The 21,192-nt window shown below is 41.5% G+C and overlaps 1 protein-coding gene across 1 annotated transcript; it reads left to right on the top strand.

The window, feature by feature from the left end:
• Positions 1-11,102: 11,102 nt before the first annotated feature.
• On the top strand, positions 11,103-12,166 carry LOC142452833 (glyceraldehyde-3-phosphate dehydrogenase-like). Its single transcript, XM_075554026.1, has one exon. It carries the CDS (start codon positions 11,168-11,170, stop codon positions 12,164-12,166), a length of 999 nt encoding a protein of 332 aa, XP_075410141.1. The 5' UTR covers positions 11,103-11,167.
• Positions 12,167-21,192: the final 9,026 nt, after the last annotated feature.

Below are 21,192 nucleotides of genomic sequence, written 5' to 3'. Positions count from 1 at the left end.
CTCCCCCCTACCTCATGAACCCTTAATAATTTATAAATTATTATTTTGTCATATCTTGCTCTGTCCGATGTCTCCCTTCACCCACTTTTCTGTGTCCATCCCCCAGGGAGGAGGTCATATATAGATCCTGTAATCAGTTTCCCCTTTCCAACCCATCCTAACTCTACGCTCCCAGTATCACCACTCACACCACTGATCCTGAAGGTATTATGCACCCTGGATTCCCTGTGTTCCCAGTTCCTATCTGTACCAGTGTACATCCTCTGGTCTAGCCAGACTTGCAAGGTAGAAATGGGATTATGATAGTTGGGGGGAGGGGGGGAAGAATTTAGGAACTAGAGGAAAGTTGTATTTTTCATTGTTGTTATATCGCACCCTGATTGGCTTATCTCCTCCCTGAAACCCTTCTGTAAGGAGATGTCCAGTGGCCTACAAATGGGTTTTGGGTCTTCACTCCACACTACCCCCTTCATTCACTATGGTAAGATTTTTTGTTCTGATGATGCCTGATATCTGATCACTTCAACACCTTGTGATCACACTGGTTCGTGTGCATCTTCCATGTGGACTTTGTTGCTTCTAAGCTAGATGGCTGCTTGTTTACCTTCAAGCCTTTAAGACCCCAGACGCTATATCTTATGATAGCTGGGCACCATCAGCTTTCTTCACCACATTTGCTTATGCACCCATTTGTCTTCAGTGATCATGTCATGAAGGTAAGCACACAATGATATGATTTTTTTGTTCTTTGATGCCTGATAACTGATCCCTTTGGCACCTCATGACCACACAGGCTGGTGTGCTTCTTCCATGTGGGCTTTGTTGCTTCTGAGCTAGATGGCCGCTTGTTTACCTTCAAGCCTTTAAGACTCCAGACGCTATATCTTTTGATATCCGGGCACCATAAGCTTTCTTCACCACCTTTTCTTATTCACCCACTTTTTCTTCGTTTGTATTGAGAAGGTGAGCATCATAGAATGCCAATTTAATAGAAGAACGTGTTTTTGCATTGAGGGAGTACTTGAGTGGAGGCCCAATGTCCTTCTGCTACCTTAATACTAAACCTATAAATATATGCACATAGATCTATTTCCCCATCCTCATATGTAAATATATTTGCTATGTACATCTTTTTCTAGACCTTTATGAATGCCCTTTGCCTCCCAGCTCTTTCCTCTATTTCCTTTGACTTCCCTCCTGTCTCACTATCATGCTCAGTCCCCACCAGGGTTTCAGCCATTCCTCTTGGTTACATTACCCTTAATCGTGCCCTACCAGGCCTCCCACACCCTCCTCACCACCGATTTGGATCACTTGTTCCCTTGTCCCTGGGTTTGTTAACACCACTACCTTTGCCCCCACCTCCCATGTCCCCCCAGAACTCTCAGTCCCGTTGTTGTCTCCTCCAGATTGTTCATCCAGCCTATCTTATTTAGACAGACCTGCAGAGATAATAACTTTCTCGTGTCTCTTGTCCCCCCCAATTCCCACTCCCTCCTCCAGGGTCCGCGTTGAAGTTCCCATGCGTCGGGACAAATAACACGCACAAAATCAAGACAGAATAACACCAAGAGACAATATACAACAAAACAACAACACACCAATGACAAAAACAAAACAAAACACAAGAAAGAAAAGCTTGTAGTTCAAGGATTGTTTGTTGGCCTTTAGGAGTGTTTTCCAGTCCAGTCTGTTGGGGCACCAAGCCCTGACCTCAAAGTCCACCTTCAGCATTCCCTGGGGACCTCGCCCCTCCATTCCCTTGCTCTTCTTTTGCACCTCCTTAGTGTTTTGTCTCAGTGTGGCAGGATCAGATCGGGTGCAGTTACCACACTGTGTCTTCGGTGTTGCCCCTTGTAGGGCAATGGGTCAGTGAGGGGCATCATGTCACATAGTGGGGTCAGCCATGTGGTCCTCTCTGTGGACTGGCTGCTCTAATTAGGGTCATCGTCCTCAAGGTCGGGTGGGCCAGGATGTTCTCCACTCTTTCCTCCTCCCCCTTCATCAGCTCCCATGTGCTCTGATCAGATATGTCCCTCTTCCAGAGATGCAGATTCAATGCCTTCCTTTGAAATAAATTCTTCTGGGGGGAGGGGAAGGTGTCCACTTAGTAGTTGGGTTTGGGGCCAGCCCCCAGACCTCTCCACTGGTTCCCTACTCCAAGCCGGCATGTTGCATTCACATCTTGGAGCACTGTGTTAAAATCTGGTCCCTCTTTCCCTGTGGAGATATAAACAATACCCTCCCGTTGGGTGATTAATGCCCTGCGCCCCTGCTACCCATTTCTTTTTTATTTGTATTATGTTTCCTGTCCCCACCTCCATTTTAGTTGTCTACCAGGTGTATCCCTGTATTTGGTCTGGTCCCTGCCATAGTACCTGGTCCTCACCCCAGGAATGTTTGTCTACAGTTGCTTTTTCTCATACAACTTTTGCATTTTTTTAAAGCTTACCTCAGCATACTCGTGTTGTACTTGTCCTTTTGTGCTTGACTTATTTTGCTTAGCATGATTTCCTCCAGTTCTTCCCATGCAGCAATGTGCTTCATATGTTCATCACTGCTTTTTAGCGATGGGTAGTACTCCATTGTATGTATATACCACAGCTTTTTAATCCACTCATCCATTGATGGAAATTTAGATTGTTTCCAACTCCTTGCAATTGTCAACTGTGCTGCAGTGAACACTGGAGTACAGATTTCTGGCCTTGATTTGTTTGTTGCCTCTTCTGGGTATATGCCCAATAGGGGACTTGCTGGGTCATATGGTAGCTCAATTTCCATCTGTTTTAGATATCACCAGATTGATTTCCATAATGGCTGTACATACAGGTCCACCAGCAGTGGATGAGAATTCCTGTCTCCCCACAGCCCCTCCAACACTTGTTGCTTTCTGATTTTTTGAATTGGGCTACTTTAAGGGTGTTAGGTGGTACCTCACGGTTGTTTTAATTTGCATTTCTCTTATGGCTAAAGATCAGGAACATTTTCTCATATGTTTGTTGGCCATTCAGATTTCTGCCCCTGTGAAACTTCTGTTCAGGTCCTTTGCCCACCTCTCAAGTAGTCAATTCATTTTTTTCTTTTTTTGGAAGCTGGCAGAGTATTATAGATTTGAGTAATAAGGCCTTTGTCTGATGTGTCATTGCTAAAGATGTTTTCCTAGTCCGTGGACTCTCTTATTACTCTCTTGGTGAATTATTTGGATGTACACAGGTGTGTTATCTTCAGTGTATCCCATTTGTCAATTTGTGCCTCCTCAGTGTGTGTGTGTCCTTCCCTATTTCTGATAGCCTGTGTATTCCCTGTGTCAAAGTTCTCAAGTTGGTCCCAATTCCCTCATTGATGGCCCTAATAGTTTGGGGGTTAACCTCAAGGTCTGTGATCCACCTTGAGTTTATTCTTGTGCATGGAGTGAGATAAGGGTCTTGCTTCATTTTTCTGCAGGTAAATACCCATTGTTTCCAGCACCACTTCTTAAAAAAGGCATCTGCTTCCCATGGGTATTTTTTGGGCCCTTATCAAAGATCAGTTGTCTGTATGCTGATGATTTTATTTCTGGCATTTCAGTTCTTTTCCATTGGTCTGCATATCTGTCATTGTACCAATACCATGTGATTTTGACAACTGTGGCTGTATAGTATGTGCTAAAGTCAGGTAAAGCAAACCCTCCCACTGTGTCCTACTTTCTGAGGAGTTCTTTGCTAATTCTGGGCTTCTTCCCTCTCCATATGAAGTTGATAATCAGTCTTATCATTTCTTTGAAGAAAGATGAAGGTAATTGTTTCAGGATCGCATTAAACATATATATTGCCTTTGGCAGAACGGACATCTTGACTATATTGAGTCTTACAATCCACAAGCATAGAATATTCTTCAATTTGTTGAATATAATAGTGTTCCATAGTTTTCCCCACACACAGATCTTTTGTTCTTTAAGTCAGGTATATCCCTAGATATTTCAATTTGTGCTTGGCTATTGTGAAGGGTACCACCTTTTTTTATCTCCTCTGCTGTGGTCTTATCTGATGTGTATAACAGTCCAATGGACTTCTGTTTGTTAATCTTCTATCCTGCCACTCTGCCAAACTCCTCTATTGCTTCCAGTACTCCCCTTATGGAGTTTTTGCTATTTTCCATATATAAAATCATATCATCTGCAAATAACAATAGTTTCATCTCTTCCTTTCCCAAACAAATACCTTTGATGTATTTTCTTTGCCTCATGCTATTAGCTAAAACCTCCAGCACGATATTAAATAAGAGTGGGGACAAGGGGTATCCTAGTCTGGTCCCCTTTTTCAGTGGGATTGTGTTACTCTTTTCTCCACTGACTACCACGTTGGCTGTTGGTTTTTCATATATAGCTTGTATTGTCTTGAAGAATTTTCCTTTCATTTCTATCTTCTCAATGTCTCAAACAGGAATTGGTGTTGGATGATGTCAAATGCTTTTTCTACATCTGTCGATATTATCGTGTGGTTCTTATAGTTTTTCATGTCAATATGATGAATAATACTCATGGTCTTTCGTATGTTGAGCCATCCCTACATCCCTGGTATGAATCCCACTTGGTCATGGCGAATTATTTGTTTTATATACTTTTGTATTCTGTTGGCTAGCATTTTGTTAAGGATTTTTGCATCAACGTTCATTAGGGATATTGGTCTGCAGTACTCAATTCTTGTGGGATCCTTGCCCAGTTTTGGTATCAGAGTTATACTAGCTTCATAGAATGTGTTCAGGGGTTTGCCGTCTTTTTCTATGTTCTGGGAGAGTTTGGTTAGGATTGGTGTTAGTTCTTCCCTAAATGCTTGGTAGAATTCTCCAGTGAAATCATCTGGTTCAGGTGTTTTTTTTGGTTGGTAATCCCTTGATAACCTTGTCTGTTTCTATTGCTATGGGTCTGTTGAGATTCTTGACGTCCACGAGGATAGTCTAGGGAGGTATTGTTTGTCTAAGAATTTGTCCGTCTTCCAAATTTTTGAACTTATTGGAGTACAATTCTTCCTAGTACTGTATAATTATCCTTTTGATTTCATTAGGGTCTGTTGTAATGTCCCCTTTTTCATCCCTTATTCTTGCTATTGAAATTTGTTCCCTCCTTTATTTGGTTAGGTTTGCCAGCTCAGTTTATCCTTTCAAAGAACCAACTTTTAGCAGCATTTTTTCCACAGTTTTCTTATTTCCCCTCTCTTGAATCTCAGCCCTGATTTTTATAGTTTCTTTTCTTTTGCTATTAGTAGGATTGTCCTGCTGACTCTGTTCTAGTTGTTGTAAATTTTGTGCCAGCTTATCAATCATGAGTCTCTCTTCCTTTCTCAGGCTGCATGTATTGCTATGAGATTTCCTCTGACAACTGCCTTTGATGTGTCCCATAAGTTTTGGTACGTTGTGTGCTCTATCTAATTGGTTTCTAGAAACTTCCTAATTTCATCTTTGATCTGTGCCAGTACGCACTCCTTTTGCAGTAGAGAGTTATTCATCCTCCAATTGTTGCTCTTATTTTCTTCGCCTTCCTTTTGTTGATTTCCAACCTTATGGCACAGTGGTCAGAGAGAGAGGTCTGTATGATATCAATGTGCTTAAATTGGTTAAATCTATTTTAAAATGAGTTGTATATACATCATCACAATCACTACTAGTGTTCACCTTCTCCATTAATTCATTATTTAGTTAACAAATTTTGTGTACGTTTAATATTTTAATACAATTTTAACAGTGAAAAAAGTTGTGCAGTCATCACCACAATTTTAGAATATTTTCTTCGTTCTTGTACTCATTTTATTAGCTCCATTTTTCTCCCCAACCTCAGCTGCCATAACCTTAAGAGAGTATTAATCCAGTTACTGTTTCTATAGATTTACCTATCTTGGATTGCACATATGAAGAAAATTTTATACCTCCCCACAACAATAAAACTCTCTTATCCATTAGCTTCTGTGGATTTGGTTCTCAAAAGTACCCAGACTAACACACATGCCATCGACTTTGAATCAAGCCTTTATCAACCCTCCCCTTCCCTCTACTCTACCCAACTCTCGCCTCCTCGGATTTCTAGTCTCCTTCTTGCAATCCTCCATTCTCCCTTCCACCCAAGTCAACACCTATCAACCCTTTAGTTTGTTCCTTCATCTTCTCACCCTTGCCCTCCACACCTTGGTAACCTCCAAAGTCTCTTGTCTTTGTCTTGGATTTTATCCTTATAATTGCGGTCTCATACAATATTTGTCCTTTTCTGATTGACTAACCATTCAACATAATAATCTCCAGATCCATTCATGTTATGAGGTGTTTTGTGGTTTCTTCGTTGTTTTATAGAGATACATAGTGTTCCATTCTGTGAATGCACCAAAGCTATCCACTCATTCTTCTACTGATGGGCATTTGGGGTGTTTCCAACATCTTGCTATTGTGAAAAGTACTGTGATGAACATGAAAGTGCATATGTCTAGTGGTGCTATGCCTTACTTCTTTAGAACATAAATGCAGTAGAGGCATTGTTGGATTGTATAGAATCTCTGTTCCACGTTGTTTGAGATAGTGTCCTATCACTTTCCACAATGGTTGTATGTATTTATAGGCCAGCGGCAGTGTATGAGGGTTCCAATCTTGCCACAGTCACTCCAACATTTGTCGTTACTAGTATGATACAATTAAAGAATGCTCAGGTGGTGGCTACTGTGATACCTGTAATTCCACAGGGATGATCACATGGCACAGAACCTCCGCAGTTGACCAATGAGGGACAAGCAGCACGAGTGAGAAATAGACATTGTTATTTGAAGATTTAAAGATTGTTACTAAGACTATTTCAATTGAATGTGTGTGTTTTGTGAAGGAGGAAAGGGAAAGGTTTTATTTTCAGATGAATTGAAAAACCTCTTATAAAGAATTTTTCAAAGTCTTCAATAATCTGTCCTTGTTGTGACTTTTAAAGAGTGGGTAGAGTTGTAATATTTCCTCTTTCCCAAGCAGAAGTGGCAATATGAATTTTGGGGCAAATGTCTTGCTGACTTGCCTTCCTTTTATTTATTGTTTATTTACTGTTTATCCCTAGTTGACTTTCAAAAGTCAGCTAGCCAGGATACTTCAGGAAGCCTGTATGTAAATCCTGTCCCTCTTTCCTCCTGTTTCCCCTCACAGCATGCTTCCAGGAAAAGCATTCATTCTGGCTGGCCCTCAAAATATCCATAGGATAAGCTGTTAAATAACTCAAATTTTATGAGTAGCAAAATAATGTCTTCCCATTGTCTTGTATCTGTTAAAACATGATTTTGTAAATGCCAACCAATCAGAATTTTCTTCTTTTAAGTTTCTGGATCTTCTGTATTTAAGTTCTGTGAAATTTTCCCTTTGCTGCCATATTTTAGTGAATCATTAGAAGATATGGTCTGATCCTGTATCATTGTGGTTTTTCTTTATATTTATGTATTATTATCAGTGTGGTTTTTCAATGAACTATTCATTTTCACATAAGCTCCAGTTTTATTCTTGATATACCCCAAACAGGCATTATGATTAAATACAACTAAGATATACTGAAGAAAACCTACAAGTTAGTATGAAACTGTAGTAAGGGGATGTCATTTAAAGGAGACATAAAACTTGAATAGCAGTTCGTCTGGTTAAAGGCAAGGAATTCCCAGGCAGAGGGAGGAGCAGGTGTCAATCCTCTGAGTCAGTAATGAACATACCAGGTCTTAAAAGAAGCTGAGTGGAGCTGGAATATAGAAAGAATGAAAAAAAATGTAGGAGATGAGAGTGGAAGATGTAGGCAGGGATAGGTAATCATGCAATATCTTAAAAATCATATGCTCATAAAGTATCAACTTCAAAGGGATGGCACTAACTGTTAGCAAGCAAAGGTGTGAAGTGATCGGGTTCACATTTTAGCTGTGTGTGGAATGTGGATTGGAAAGGTGCAAGACTACTAGATGCAGGTAGACCATGCTATGTGCTATTGCTGTAGTTGGGTGTGGAGGGTTAGGATTGACTACAGAAGTGGCAAGGGCAGTAGGGAGAAGTGGAACTATTCAGGTGTAGAGAGCAAGACTGAGTCAAGTGTGATGAAGCGTTCCCTAGCTGCAGGGGTGAAAGGGCATCAATTTTGTAAGATCAGATGGACATGTTTATGAAGCATCCCATTGGAGATGTGGCAAGCGCTCTGAGACTTAGCAGAGAGGTCTGGATTAGTGATACAGAATTGAAGGGTACAGTGCAGGCAAATAAGATGATATTTGAAGATAAAGAATCTAAATGCAAAAAGCTGAAACGAGAGTGCTTCTCCCTTAATCACATGCAATGCTGTCCACATTCAAATTAATGATTTGTCCTGGACTCTTCAGAGAACGAGGTTGCACCGAAACCTGGAAAGAGACAGATGCCTGAAGGAAGAAACATAACCCAAACATTCGCTTGCCTGGGGCAGGCCTAGGACGCCAAGGGAGCCGGTGAGAAGACTCAGCTAGAAAGTTTTAATGAATTGCTAAGGGCCTGATCTGGGCTGGCTCATCCCCTCTTGCAGACTTTCCCGGCCAGAAAGCCCAGCAGGTGGGGAAGATCAAGGAGAAGTCTAAGGAGACTTCACCTGTGGTGCTGGCTGGGGAAGGAAACAGTAAGCAGAGCTGAAACTCCTCACTCACAGATATTCCCTCAAACTCGTGGTCATGCGGTCAATTCTGATGCATGGAGACCCTATAAGACAGAGTAGAACTGCCCCTTGGGTTACTGAAACTTTGAATCTTTCCAGGTGCAATCAGCTTCATCTTTCTCCCACGGAGTGGCTGCCTGGTGGGCTAGAACGCGCTGACCTTCTCATTAGCAGCCCAATGCATAGCCTGCCACACCACCTGGCTGCCTCCTGATATCCTGTAGATCCCCACAAACAGAACCATAATCTACCTGTGGGAGAAAACACAACAGAAACAGTGGCCAGAGGGTGCTGATGAAATACACTACAATTGTGGAGAGAAACAAGAACAAAAAAAGCTCTAATTTTGAATTGAAGTCAGGGGACTACAAGAAACAACCCAAAAGGAATACTTGCACTAAAAAAATACAGTAGCAGAAATGAAAAGGGCTTTTGACAGACTCATCACTAGACTTGGCAAAGCTAAGGGAAGAGTGAACATGACCACGGGTCAATGGAAATCACTCAAATAAATGTCAAGAAAAAAATGGATAAGTATCCAGAACTGATCATTCAAAAGCTGTCGAACATTATCACATGGTCTCATGTAAGGATGACTGAAATTCTGGAAGAATAAGTGAAAGAATGATGCAAATGAACTGGTTAAAGGCAATGAAAGCAATTGCCTCTCGAGAAAGGAAGTATGAGACGAGAAGAGGACCTCACACCATGGCTGGAAGAATTTCACTGTTCATGGTTTGATAGACTTGGGGATGTTCCCAAAGGTGGGTGCTGGTTCTCAAAGGTAGGTCAAACCAAACCAGTCGACTCACTGCCATCAAATCAATTCTGACTCGTAGTGACCCTATAGGCCAGGGTAGACCTGCCCCTGTGCATTTTGGAGAATGCACCTCTCTATGGGAGTTAGAAAGCCCCATCTTTCTCCTGAGCAAAGGTAAGCAGAGGGGTAAAAATAAGCCTAGAAGAGTTCAACATCAGGACAATGAGCAAGGAGGCCAAAATGTTTTGTTTTTAAAGATGTAGTTCACCCTCTTAAAAGTGGGAAAATGCCAGGTAAGATGAGGACTGAAAATACACCATTGGGTTTAGTGAAGAAAGGAGACTTCAGAAAGGTATCTTTCATGAAGTGGTCAGAAGCCAGACTAGTTCATGGGTGGGAAGAAAGCAAATTCAGAGCGGTTTCTAGAATAATGTGTTAGTCTGGGAACATTAGAGAAACAAATCCACAGAAACTCACATGCATAAGAGAGAGTTTTATATAAAAGGTAAGTGCACATCAAGAAAACATCCCAACCCAGTGCTGCCAAAGCCCACAAGTCCAACATTAACCCAGATGTCTGACACCAATTCACAAAGTCCTCCTCCATCTCACAAAACACACGCAATGATGCCGACTGCAGGAGGAAAGCTGAATCAATGAATGTAAGCATCTCAGTTCTGGCAGGGGTCTCCATACAGGTGCTCCAGCACCCAGGGCTATATCGGCATAGGTCCATGTGGCTTCTCCTCAGGGATGTCTTACAGGAAATGAGCCTTGCCAGCTGAAGCAGGGAACTGGCTAAGGGGAATGGTCCCACCATCAGAAAGCAAGAGACCCAAGAACTTGAAAAGGCGAGGCTCACTGAGCCATTTATCTCTCCGCCCTTCAACTAACCCCACATGTGTTTATCGGCCAGGTGGGCACAATAAACTTTGACTATCTCAAATAATCATCTCAGAAAGTTGACTGAGCAGGGAGAGGGAAAGCAGTAAGTGAAGGGAGATAGAGTGGTGGGGAGAAGTTGATCGTGTTTTCCTATTTTGGGATGGATCTGACTCAAACGATAAACAACCCTGGTGGTTGTAGAAGACAATGATGTTTTCTATTATTTCTGTAAAGTTTCAGAGTCTTGGAAGCCTACTGGGGCAGTCTTACTTTGTCGTCCAGGATCAAGATGAGTCACGATTGACTGGATTGCAGTGAGTGAGGCAGAACCGTGGGTTAAGCATTGCGCTACTAACCACAAGGTTAATCATTCAAACCTAACAGCTGCTTTGTTGGAGCAAAACAAAGCTGTCCACTCCTATAAAGGTTTGTGGTCTTGGAAATCCAATGGAGCCGTTCTATGCTGTTCTGTGCGTCGGAATCAACTTTATGGCAGTGAGTTAGGAGGACACGATGAGCACTTCAGCAATCAGAGAGGAGGAAGGAAAGGCTGCGAGGCCATCTGCGTGGCAGCACGAACATGTCGGAAGGCATTGCTTTCAGGCACCAAAAGGAATACTTCTCATAATAGAATAGACTCAGGAGGCACAGGTTAAAGTTCTGGTTGATTTAACACAAGACAAATAGAAAAATCTGAGACCAATCTCCTTTCAACGATACACTTTGATCAAAAAATGAAAGCCTCAGGCTTCATTAGTCTAACTGTGTTGGCTTACATTAAAAAATCTTTAAAGGGTTCTCTGCTCCTCCTCGTGCGACAGACAGCCGCCTCTCCCGTTCCCGTGCAGTCCCAGCCGCATCCCCGAGACTCGATGGTGAAGGTCGGAGTGAACGGATTCGGCCGCATTGGGCGCCTGGTCACCAGGGCTTCTTTCACTTCTGGCAAAGTGGAGATTGTTGCCATCAATGACCCCTTCATTGATCTGAACTGCATGGTCTACATGTTCCAGTATGATTCCACCCACGGCAAGTTCAACGGCGCCGTCAAGGCTGAGAATGGGAAGCTTGTCGTCAATGGGAAGGCCATCTCCATCTTCCAGGAGCGAGATCCCAACATCAAGAGGGGCGAGGCCGGTGCCGAGTATGTCGTGGAGTCCACCGGTGTCTTCACCACCATGGAGAAGGCCGGGGCTCACTTGAAGGGCGGAGCCAAGAGGGTGATCATCTCTGCCCCTTCTGCCGATGCCCCCATGTTTGTGATGGGCGTGAACCACGAGAAGTACGACAACTCCCTCAAGATTGTCAGCAATGCCTCCTGCACCACCAACTGCTTAGCCCCCCTGGCCAAGGTCATCCATGACAATTTTGGCATCGTGGAAGGACTCATGACCACAGTCCACGCCATCACTGCCACCCAAAAGACCGTGGACGGCCCCTCTGGGAAACTCTGGCGCGATGGCCATGGGGCTGCCCAGAACATCATCCCCGCATCTACTGGCGCTGCCAAGGCTGTGGGCAAGGTTATCCCGGAGCTGAATGGGAAACTGACTGGCATGACCTTCCGTGTCCCCACCCCCGATGTGTCCGTCGTGGATCTCACCTGCCGTCTGGAGAAAGCTGCCAAGTACGATGACATCAAGGAGGTGGTGAAGCAGGCGTCCGATAGTCCCCTAAAGGGCATCCTGGGCTACACCGAGGACCAGGTTGTCTCCAGTGACTTCAACAGTGACCCCCACTCTTCCACCTTTGATGCTGGGGCTGGCATTGCCCTCAACGACCACTTTGTCAAGCTCATTTCCAGGTATGACAATGAATTTGGCTACAGCAACAGGGTGGTGGACCTCATGGTCCACATGGACTCCAAGGAGTAAGAGCCCCCCTGGACCAGCAGCCCCAGCAACAGCACTAGAGGAAGAGAGGCTCTCAGGTGCTGGGGAGACTTTGCCCCCAATGCAATCCCTTAACATACTGAGAATATAACATCGGAACCCCCTGAAGGCGGGAGGGGCTTAGAGAGCCCGACCTTGTTATGCACCATCAATAAAGTACACTGTACCTAGAAAAAAAAATCTTTAAAGAACCAACTATGAAAAGCGTCTTAAGTCAATGCATACCTCAACTGTGAGCTCCTTGAGTGTAAAAACTGCCCTATTCAGCTTGTCCTTGTCACTATTTATAGTCTCACTCTCGTGCATGCATTCAAATTTAGGGGAACAAATTAAAATTCGAATGAATGGAAACTACCAATCCAGGAATAATATCACCACCCCAAAGCAAGCAAACAAATTTCTTCCAAGGTGATGTCATCTCTATCTTGTATGAAGCAATCACGATGTGTTAAACAGTTCTATTTAGCAGCCCTGGTGGTTAGGGACAAGACATGGTTGTACTCAGTCTATAATGAGTGATACCTGGGTGCACAGATATCCAGAGCAATTTGGCTAAAAGACCCAAGAATACACATCATTTATTTCTACTCTAACACATTTGTTCAATAAGTTTGTTTCTTACATGAACTTTACATAAATCCTAACTCTTGACTGTTACCTAGATAGGGTAGTCTGTGCTTTAGTCTGAGTTCCTTTGAGGCCTAGAAATCCTGAGCATGCAAAACCTAAGTAAACTTCAGTTCACTTCCATTAGAATTCCTAATCCACTTCCTCCTAATACAGTATTGAGTTAGATAAGGGAGATTACTATTCTGAACACCAATTGAGGTTTGTGGGCATATCTCTAGGCTAGCAGAAGTGAGACAATAGTAGATAGACAAGGTAAACTGTCTTTTTCTACTAGGGTGAAATGTGGAATAAAGTCTGTGACATCACTTTTTTTTTTTTAAATGACTTCCAATTTCTGCTTGTTAATATAAGCATGTTTCAATTTAAAAAAATGGCGTTCTTCCCATTGTGGTTCTAATATAGCCTGTATGCTCTCTCCATCTTCCTGATCTTTTAAAAATTGATGTGAGCCTTCTATTTTGGTTCTATATTGTATTTTAAATATGTTTCTCCAGTCACTTTTTTGTTATATTCTGGAGGACAATCTTTTTGGAAATCATAACCTATCACTGTTGTGATCCACCATCTGTCTCAAAAAACATAGAATCCATTTACATGGTTATTTAGGCTTTAAAATTTGCTTAATTTTATTATCCATGATCAAGTAGTTCGTATGATGGAAAACAGTTTGTCTTTGACAGTTCTCTGATTCTCATTGAAAATGAAACTTGGATGATGAATATCAGGTTTTCTTCAACATTTAAAAGAAACAAAATGCCAAGAAAGGAACAAATCCTGTTTTGATATTTAACTGCTAAATTTGCGAAATCATAGAGCACATTTAAATAAATGATAGGTGTTCAAGTCTTTTCTTTTTTCCTTGTTGAGAAGAAAACTTAAGATTATATAATTATCTTTTAAATCACACCGTTAGGGACAGCTATACTAGTTTCTTTATTAGTCTTTATTACTTATCTGTATATTTATAAATATTGCTTACTTGAGATTTAATACTTTTTGATCTGTAGTAGTTTTTCCTCACCAAAAATTTAATATATTAATATATGCAGCAAAACTGGCCTGAGCCAAGGTTCAGAGGTGGCGAAACAAATTGGTGCTTTATATGATGATGGTAGAATATGCCCTTGAAGAATGTCCCACGTCTGGAGAAGAGTTCATGCTGGGCTACCTGTAATGCCTACTGAACTGAATTTCTTATTTGAGTCTATTTTCTTCTTCTAAGCATTATTTGGTGACAACAATAAAAACATCCCAGCTACTTTTCTGTGCATTAATATTCTCCTTTTTCTTGACAGATAAGGTTTTTTCCAGGCCTTACGGAGACAAAAGTCAAGGCGTTTTTGGACAAGCTGGTTGGGTGTAAGCTCTCTCCTCAGAAAGGCATTGTGAGATTCATATTACTTATGCAGTACCCCAAGGTAACACCAATAAGTGCTTACAAGCAACAGAAATCATCTGACAGTAATGAAATCTTGTTCTTCCAGAACAGACAATACAAGGCCCTAGAGGAAATAGGAACAAGAAAGAGTACAGTACAAGCAATACTCTTTTGTATACTCTGGGGGATTGGAGCCAGAAAGCTCCATAAAGGAAGTGAAGATGCTGAGTTTCTTTGCAGCAAGAATGGGAGTTACCTTGATGTGCACACATTGGGAGGTCTGCAGAGCAGGATGTGGGGCGTTGACCTGAGTCTGTGGGGCCTCTGAGTCTGTGAGTAAAGATGCCAGAGGAGATGACAGGGCCAAAGGAAGAAGGTGGGAGTGGGGTTCAGGATAGAGGCTGTAGGAAGAAGGAGGAAGAGTTGTAAGCAGGTACAGAGTCGTGGGGAGACTAGGAGGCGAAGGGAGCCAGAGCAGAGTGGGAGAAGCATAGTTTGAACAGCAGGAAAGGCAAATGACTTGGCAGTAACATTTGGCAAGCACTGGGGTAGCGAGCTGATGAGAAAGAGGCCAGTGAGAAGGAGTTTGTGTAAATCAAGGCAGGATGTGATGAATGTCTTGGCAACAGAAAGAAATCAAAAAGAACAGATTTTAGAGAAAAAAAGATTTTAAGAAATGCTAAAGATGTGAATATACTGATGAAAAAAATATGAACCCCTAGCCAAATTTAATCTCTCTCTGTAATTCTCCTCCCTCCCATCTATTCTCATATCCAGCAGCTCCTATTTTGTCAAAAATCTTCCCTTGACCTTCAGTAACACGGTTTTCCTAGACTTTTCTGTCATCCCTTTTCTAATGGCTCCACTTTTCTTTTGAGAGAGGGTAATTCTGCACTTCTTCTGGAGGGATTTTCTTTAAGAATGCTCTGTCATTATTTCAGAGAATCAGAAATGGAAGTGTCCTTTACATAAAAAAAAACTAAACAAAAAACCAAGTCTCTTCTCTGTGGTATCACTGTGCTCACACTCATCCAAGCTCATTCTCACATCGCCAAACAGTGACCAAACCCCACACGTGTGTCTCTGGAGTTGTGCGTTTTGGCCCATACTTAGAGTAACAGCCAAATCTACACTCCCATTTCCTTTACCCTCCTAGGTGGGATCTCTGCCAATGTTACCTGGTACCTCACTGCCCTTTACACAAGTTAATTTATACAAACCTCTTCCCCATTTCCTACGTGAAGAATTTTACTTTACTTAGCCTTTTAATCAAGGGCTTCTACCATCTGGCCCAAACCCAATCTGAACTTCTTCCCCCCTCCCCCAAGCCCCCTCCCCAATATGTTTAACTTCAGCTTCAACAACAGAATTGATTCATCAGCTTCCCTCAAGCATGCCGTATGCTATATTCATATCTCTGCTCATATATTTTTCTTCTGGTAGGAATTCTCACTTTCCTTCTCTTTTTAACTCTCACTTTCCAGTTCCCATTGACTCTAGAGTTCTGGCTACCCTTCAGTGCACTTCATCCTGAAGCTTCTCTTTGACACTGTACTCTCTTAAATTGTCCCTTCAATCGGCCAAGCATTCAGTACCTTCAGCTGGAGATGCCCTTTCCTGTCCTGCGTCAGGCAGCTGGTTTACAATGGGCAGGCAGCTCTTGTCCAGGAACTCTCCTGGGATCTTCCACCTCGCTGCTCTAGTCCTTCTTGAGGTGGGAGTCTCCATGAAGACAAAAGGCACAGGCCCACCTTCCAGCCCACAGTAAATACAAAAGAGGAAGCTGAGAAAAAAGCACACCACTTACCCCTCACATTTCATCAGACAGACTGCAGTCACATGACGACACCTGACTGCAAGGGAGTCTGGAAATATAGTCTACCTAGGAGTTTGATCCCAAACTAAAACTTAGAGATTTTTATCACTAAAAGAGAAAGAGGAAATACTGGGAAGGTAGAGAGAGATTGAAGTGTGTTAAGAACCATTTTATACAATCACCAAACCCACAAAGGTCTCTAGTCTTTAATCTTTTAAATTGATCTGCTTGCACTAAATTTATGGTCTTTTGCTTTGCTGTTTCTTCTTTCATATTTGTCTTACATCTCTACCCCAAATATAAATTCTTTGATGGCTTTAACTGCAAGATATAATCTTTGTATTTTAAACATCTAGCACAGGGTAAATGTGTAAAAAAAACACACATTATTCACAAGAATAAATATGCTACTTTTTGGATCATACCAGGACTAGAAATTGTGGCACAAGCTGAGATATAATAATAATAATAATAATAATAATAATAATAATAATAATAATCTATTCTAAACAATGCATTAAGATTTGCTGGTGAGAAGAACCTTATATAAATTACAAGAGCATTAGAGTGAGTGTGTGCCTTCTTATCTAGAGGTGACTCATATCATAGAATGAGCCTTTCAAGGGGAAGTAGTGGACCCAGTTCTCTATGTGTTTCCTTGTATTCATGGGAGACGTTTTCCTACACATTTAGAAAGTGCAGGCAGCAAGCCATTTTCCCTGGCTGTCATCTCTAGTCCAAGTGCTGCCTCGGTGGTCTGCTCAATAGCTGACTTCACCAAAGATGGAACCCCACAAAATCAGGCAGCCGGTGTATTCACACCTGGTTAGAAACCAAGGTAGAAAGTAACCCTTTTAATGCAAATAGAGCAAGTGCTTCAGAAGACCAGAACTCGTGGCTCTAAATGCTATATTGCGTCCACAAATGACAGGCCAATATGTTGACTCTGTCAGCTGTCTGAAAAGCTAAAATGAGCAGTGACCATGGGAGCAGGGTATGTGTGGATGGGAAGATTGTAGAGTCACATACACAAAGAAGGGATTAAACGTGAATAGCCAGGGGCTGTGACTCTAATGGTAAAGGACAGGATTAGGATGCAAAACCTACTGAGAAATGCAGGGAGTATGTGAAAGGAGTTGTTTCAATACAAGGAAATGACCTTCACAAGAAGGGAAATAGAATCTAGGAGCATGAGAAAATAACCTATTACAGAGGGCCAAGAACTATTTTACATCATTAATAAACGGTGCCACGTTGAATGAAAATGGCAAAGCCTAGCTCCAAGTTTATTTCATAAAGTGAAATAAATGTGATGCACAGATAATTGCTTAATAATTGAAGGACTTCTGGCAAAATGGGGGGCTACTGAACCTGGGTTACAAAAGCAGTTTTTGAGGAGGCAATTTTTTAAACAGGCTCATGGCTCCCAGTGGTGCTAATTTCAATGGAGCAGTTGGGCCACATCCTTCTCCTGTGTCCGTGGGAGCATGCAGTCTTTCACGGCATGACTTAGAATAGTTTAATCCCAGAGTTTTCACTGGGGGGGGGGGGAGGAGAGGGAGCGATACTTTATGCTATTGAATTGTTTATTAATATATTGATGTGAGTCTACAATAATGTCAGAAACCTGACATTATTCTACTCTAGGAATGTTCCATAAGATTTTCTTTGCAGAGAGGAAAATATTAAGTAAAGTACAGCCACCAATATTCTTTGGAAATTTTGGCCGGCAAGAAATCTTAGTTATTTTAGTGCCGCTGCAATAGAAATACCACAGATGAGTGACTTTAGCAAACAACTTTATTGTTTCAAAGTTTAGAAGGTTGGAAGTTTGAATTCCTTGTGTTGGCTCTAGGGAAAGAGACTGGTTTAAAACAAATACTGCAACCAAAGGATCCAAAACAAACAATTATATGGATGTGAAAGAGGGGGTTGGAATGGAGACCCAAAGCCCATCTGTAGACGTTTGGACATCCCCCCACAGAGGGGTTACAAGGAAGGGACGATTCAACCAGGGTGCAGTCTAGCACCGACAAAACACAACATTCTTTTAATTCTGAACAATATTCAATTCAGAACAAAGCCTTACTTACTTAAAATCTTCACCCCTCCATCTTTAACTATGTATTCTTTTTCTTTTATAACTTTTTTATTCTTAAGAAAGTCAACAAAAAAACACCTTTGTTATTGTTAAAGAAGTTTTATAACTTTTATCACATTGACATATCTTACTGGAATTATTATTGAAAGAAAAATCTCTAAAGTGAATACAATTATTTCTACCTGACAGGAAGTTTATTTATTACCTATAAGTGACTTTAAGATTCATTTGCTTTTATTATTTTTAAAGATTAGTAATTTCATCCATATATAATTGGTGAAATTGGTTTTTCTTTGTTTTTTTGGTTTTCTGTGTTAAAGTTTTCCTTTCAATCTGCGGATTCAATTCTATCGGTGACTCCAGACAAGTTTGATCCCACTGTATTCTTGAATAAATTTTCTCTTTCATTTGTTCTGTTTTTCAGGAAGTCCACTGATGTGTATATTGACTCTCCATGTCATGCATCTTATCAACCTCCTTCAAATCATTTTATCTGTATTTTTCTGTGACCCTCCCAGTTGGCTCCTACATAGATAAAATTTGGTTCTACTCACAATATCCTTAAATGACCCATTTTCAGATCATCTGTATCTTGCCTGACATCTGAGGACATATGTGCTATTATTCCTCAATGTCTTTTTTATTTGCTTTATTTTTTCAATATTTGACAGATACTTTTATAGTATATAAGTTGTGTTTGTTGCCCATTCTTTTGTTCTTCACCCTCTGTGAATTCTGTAAATATTGGTTAAAGAATTTTCATCTTTAGCCAGTAATATCAGAGAGAGCTATTTCAAAATTTTTAAAATCATTTTATTATAGATATGATAACATTCCATAGTTTTACATCAAGTAGTGTTGTACAATGGCTACTACAATCAAGATCAAAACATTTTTTTCTTCTTAAACTCTTTGATATCAGCTCCCTTTTATCCTCTCCTTCCCCCACCTTACCTGTCCCAACCCCTCCTCCTCCCCCTCCCTCCAGGAACCCTTATTTATTTGTTTTTCCCCCTATAATAGATTTTTTCTTCTATATCTTATATAATTGAAGATGGCCATTCACATTAATTCTGTTTTTTGACCCCATCAAGTTGGGTTATACAGTCATCAATGCTATCGGCTCCCTGTCCCCCTCTCCCTCCATCCTCTTCCAGTACCCTCAGGGAACCATTACTCCTGTTACTGTTTCTGAAGGGTTATCTCTCTTGGCTTTCATGTACCAACAAAAAGAGAGTTCCTTTAAGTAATTTGCCAGATAACGCTGGTACCATGATGATGACAGGGAAATTACAGGTTTTGCCCTTGCTATTGATAAGTGCCCGAGGGAATGTCCTCAGTGTCAACACGGAGTCATGTTCACCTCAGCCAGCTCTCTCTTCTTGACTAGTAAGATTCAGGAACTGAGACCTAAGTCAGATAAGACGCAGTATATCCCTGAGTATGCAGTTTTAGGTCAGTTTTTTTTGTGAGATGAAGTCTCCAGAGTTTCTCAGAAATATTTCCTTCATAGTAAGAGTGACCACCACAAAGAAGAGACTTCTGGTTCCTTTTTCAGTGTCTTCTATGGCTGTGACACCCAGATGGGATGCAGTCACTTTGCTGCCATGTTACGAATGAAGCAATGTAAGACATAATCAGAAACAAGAAAAACAAAGGACAAAGAAACTAGATCCACTGCACTGTGCTAATCCTCCAGTTGTTCTGTTTTTGGACTTCTGGTTTTTCCAGCCAGTACCTACCAAACCTAAAACCCAAAGTCACTTTCATCACATCAGTGCTGACTCACAGTGATCCCCTGTTGGCTTTGGAGACTGTAACTATATAGAAGAGTGGAAAGCCCAGTCTTTCTCTTGCCCAGCTGTTGGTGGTTTCCAACTGCCGACCATGAGGATTGCAGGCCAACATGTAACCACTACATACACCAGCAGGGCTTACAAGCTAATACCTGCACACCCCTTCATTGCTTAAATGGGTTGAGTTTCCTGGGACTTCCTTCATAAAAGTAACTCAATTGAAAAACTATGACAATACAATTTCTGTCCTGCCTCATCTGACTGCACAGAGTGCTCTACCTCAGTGGTAAATTTACCTAGAAGTATACCAAAGCCATTCAGAGCACAGTGATAACAAATTCCAAGCTCAGGTTGGATACCTTGAATCACGGTTGTTGTTATTGTTCTTAATTGCTGTGTGTGGCAGTTACATAATTTACTATCAACTTGAGGAAGGGGTGGATTCTAGCTTGTCAATCAGGTCACCATTTGTGACATCATTTGGAGGTGCAACAGAGATAAATAACTCCATGGAGGCCAGACACACTGTCTCTGTTACACATTCCTGATAACAAGCCAGATGGAGCTATGCTGATGGTGTCAGAGCCCTGGAGCTAGAGGAGCTATGTGGAGACCCACACCAGCAATGAGATGCTTCCACCGCCACTGGCCTGTGATCTTCCTGCATTTGGCTTCATTGCATATGTGTGTGAGTCTGAAGAGGAATTTATAGACAGGTATTGGCATAATATTGGCCTTATGGACTTGATCTGGACTGGGCTAGGATGTTTTGTTAATATACAATTACTCTTTTATTTAAGGCTCTTTCTTATACACATTTGAGTGTCTATGGATTTGTTTCTCTAGTCAACCCTGAATAACACACTGTGGAATCAATTCCGTCTCGTGGTGACCCCGTGTGTGTAGACATGAACTACTTCATAGGGCTTTCAAGGTGCCAACCTTTCCGAAGCAGATCAGTTGGCCTATATTCTGAGGTGACACAGGGTGGAGTTGAACCTCCTTCCTTCCAACCATTAAAACAGCTGTCTAAACATGAAATGATGTATTGTCTTGGGCACATCTTCTGCAAAAGACTTCTTAGAATTTTACAAAACAAAGCTGTCACTTTGAGGACTAAGTTGCACTTGACCCAAGCCATGGTAGTTTAAAGACCTCACGTGCATACTGAAGCAGAACAATGAACAAGGAAAATCAAAGAGGAATTGATGCAATTGACTTATGATGTTAGCAAAGGATATCGAATATATGATGGACTGCCACAAAAACAATCAATTCTATGTTGGA

The sequence above is a fragment of the Tenrec ecaudatus genome, chromosome 7 (assembly GCF_050624435.1).
Source record: "Tenrec ecaudatus isolate mTenEca1 chromosome 7, mTenEca1.hap1, whole genome shotgun sequence".
Taxonomy (NCBI): Eukaryota; Metazoa; Chordata; class Mammalia; order Afrosoricida; family Tenrecidae; genus Tenrec; species Tenrec ecaudatus.
This window is presented reverse-complemented; position numbering and strand designations above follow the sequence as displayed.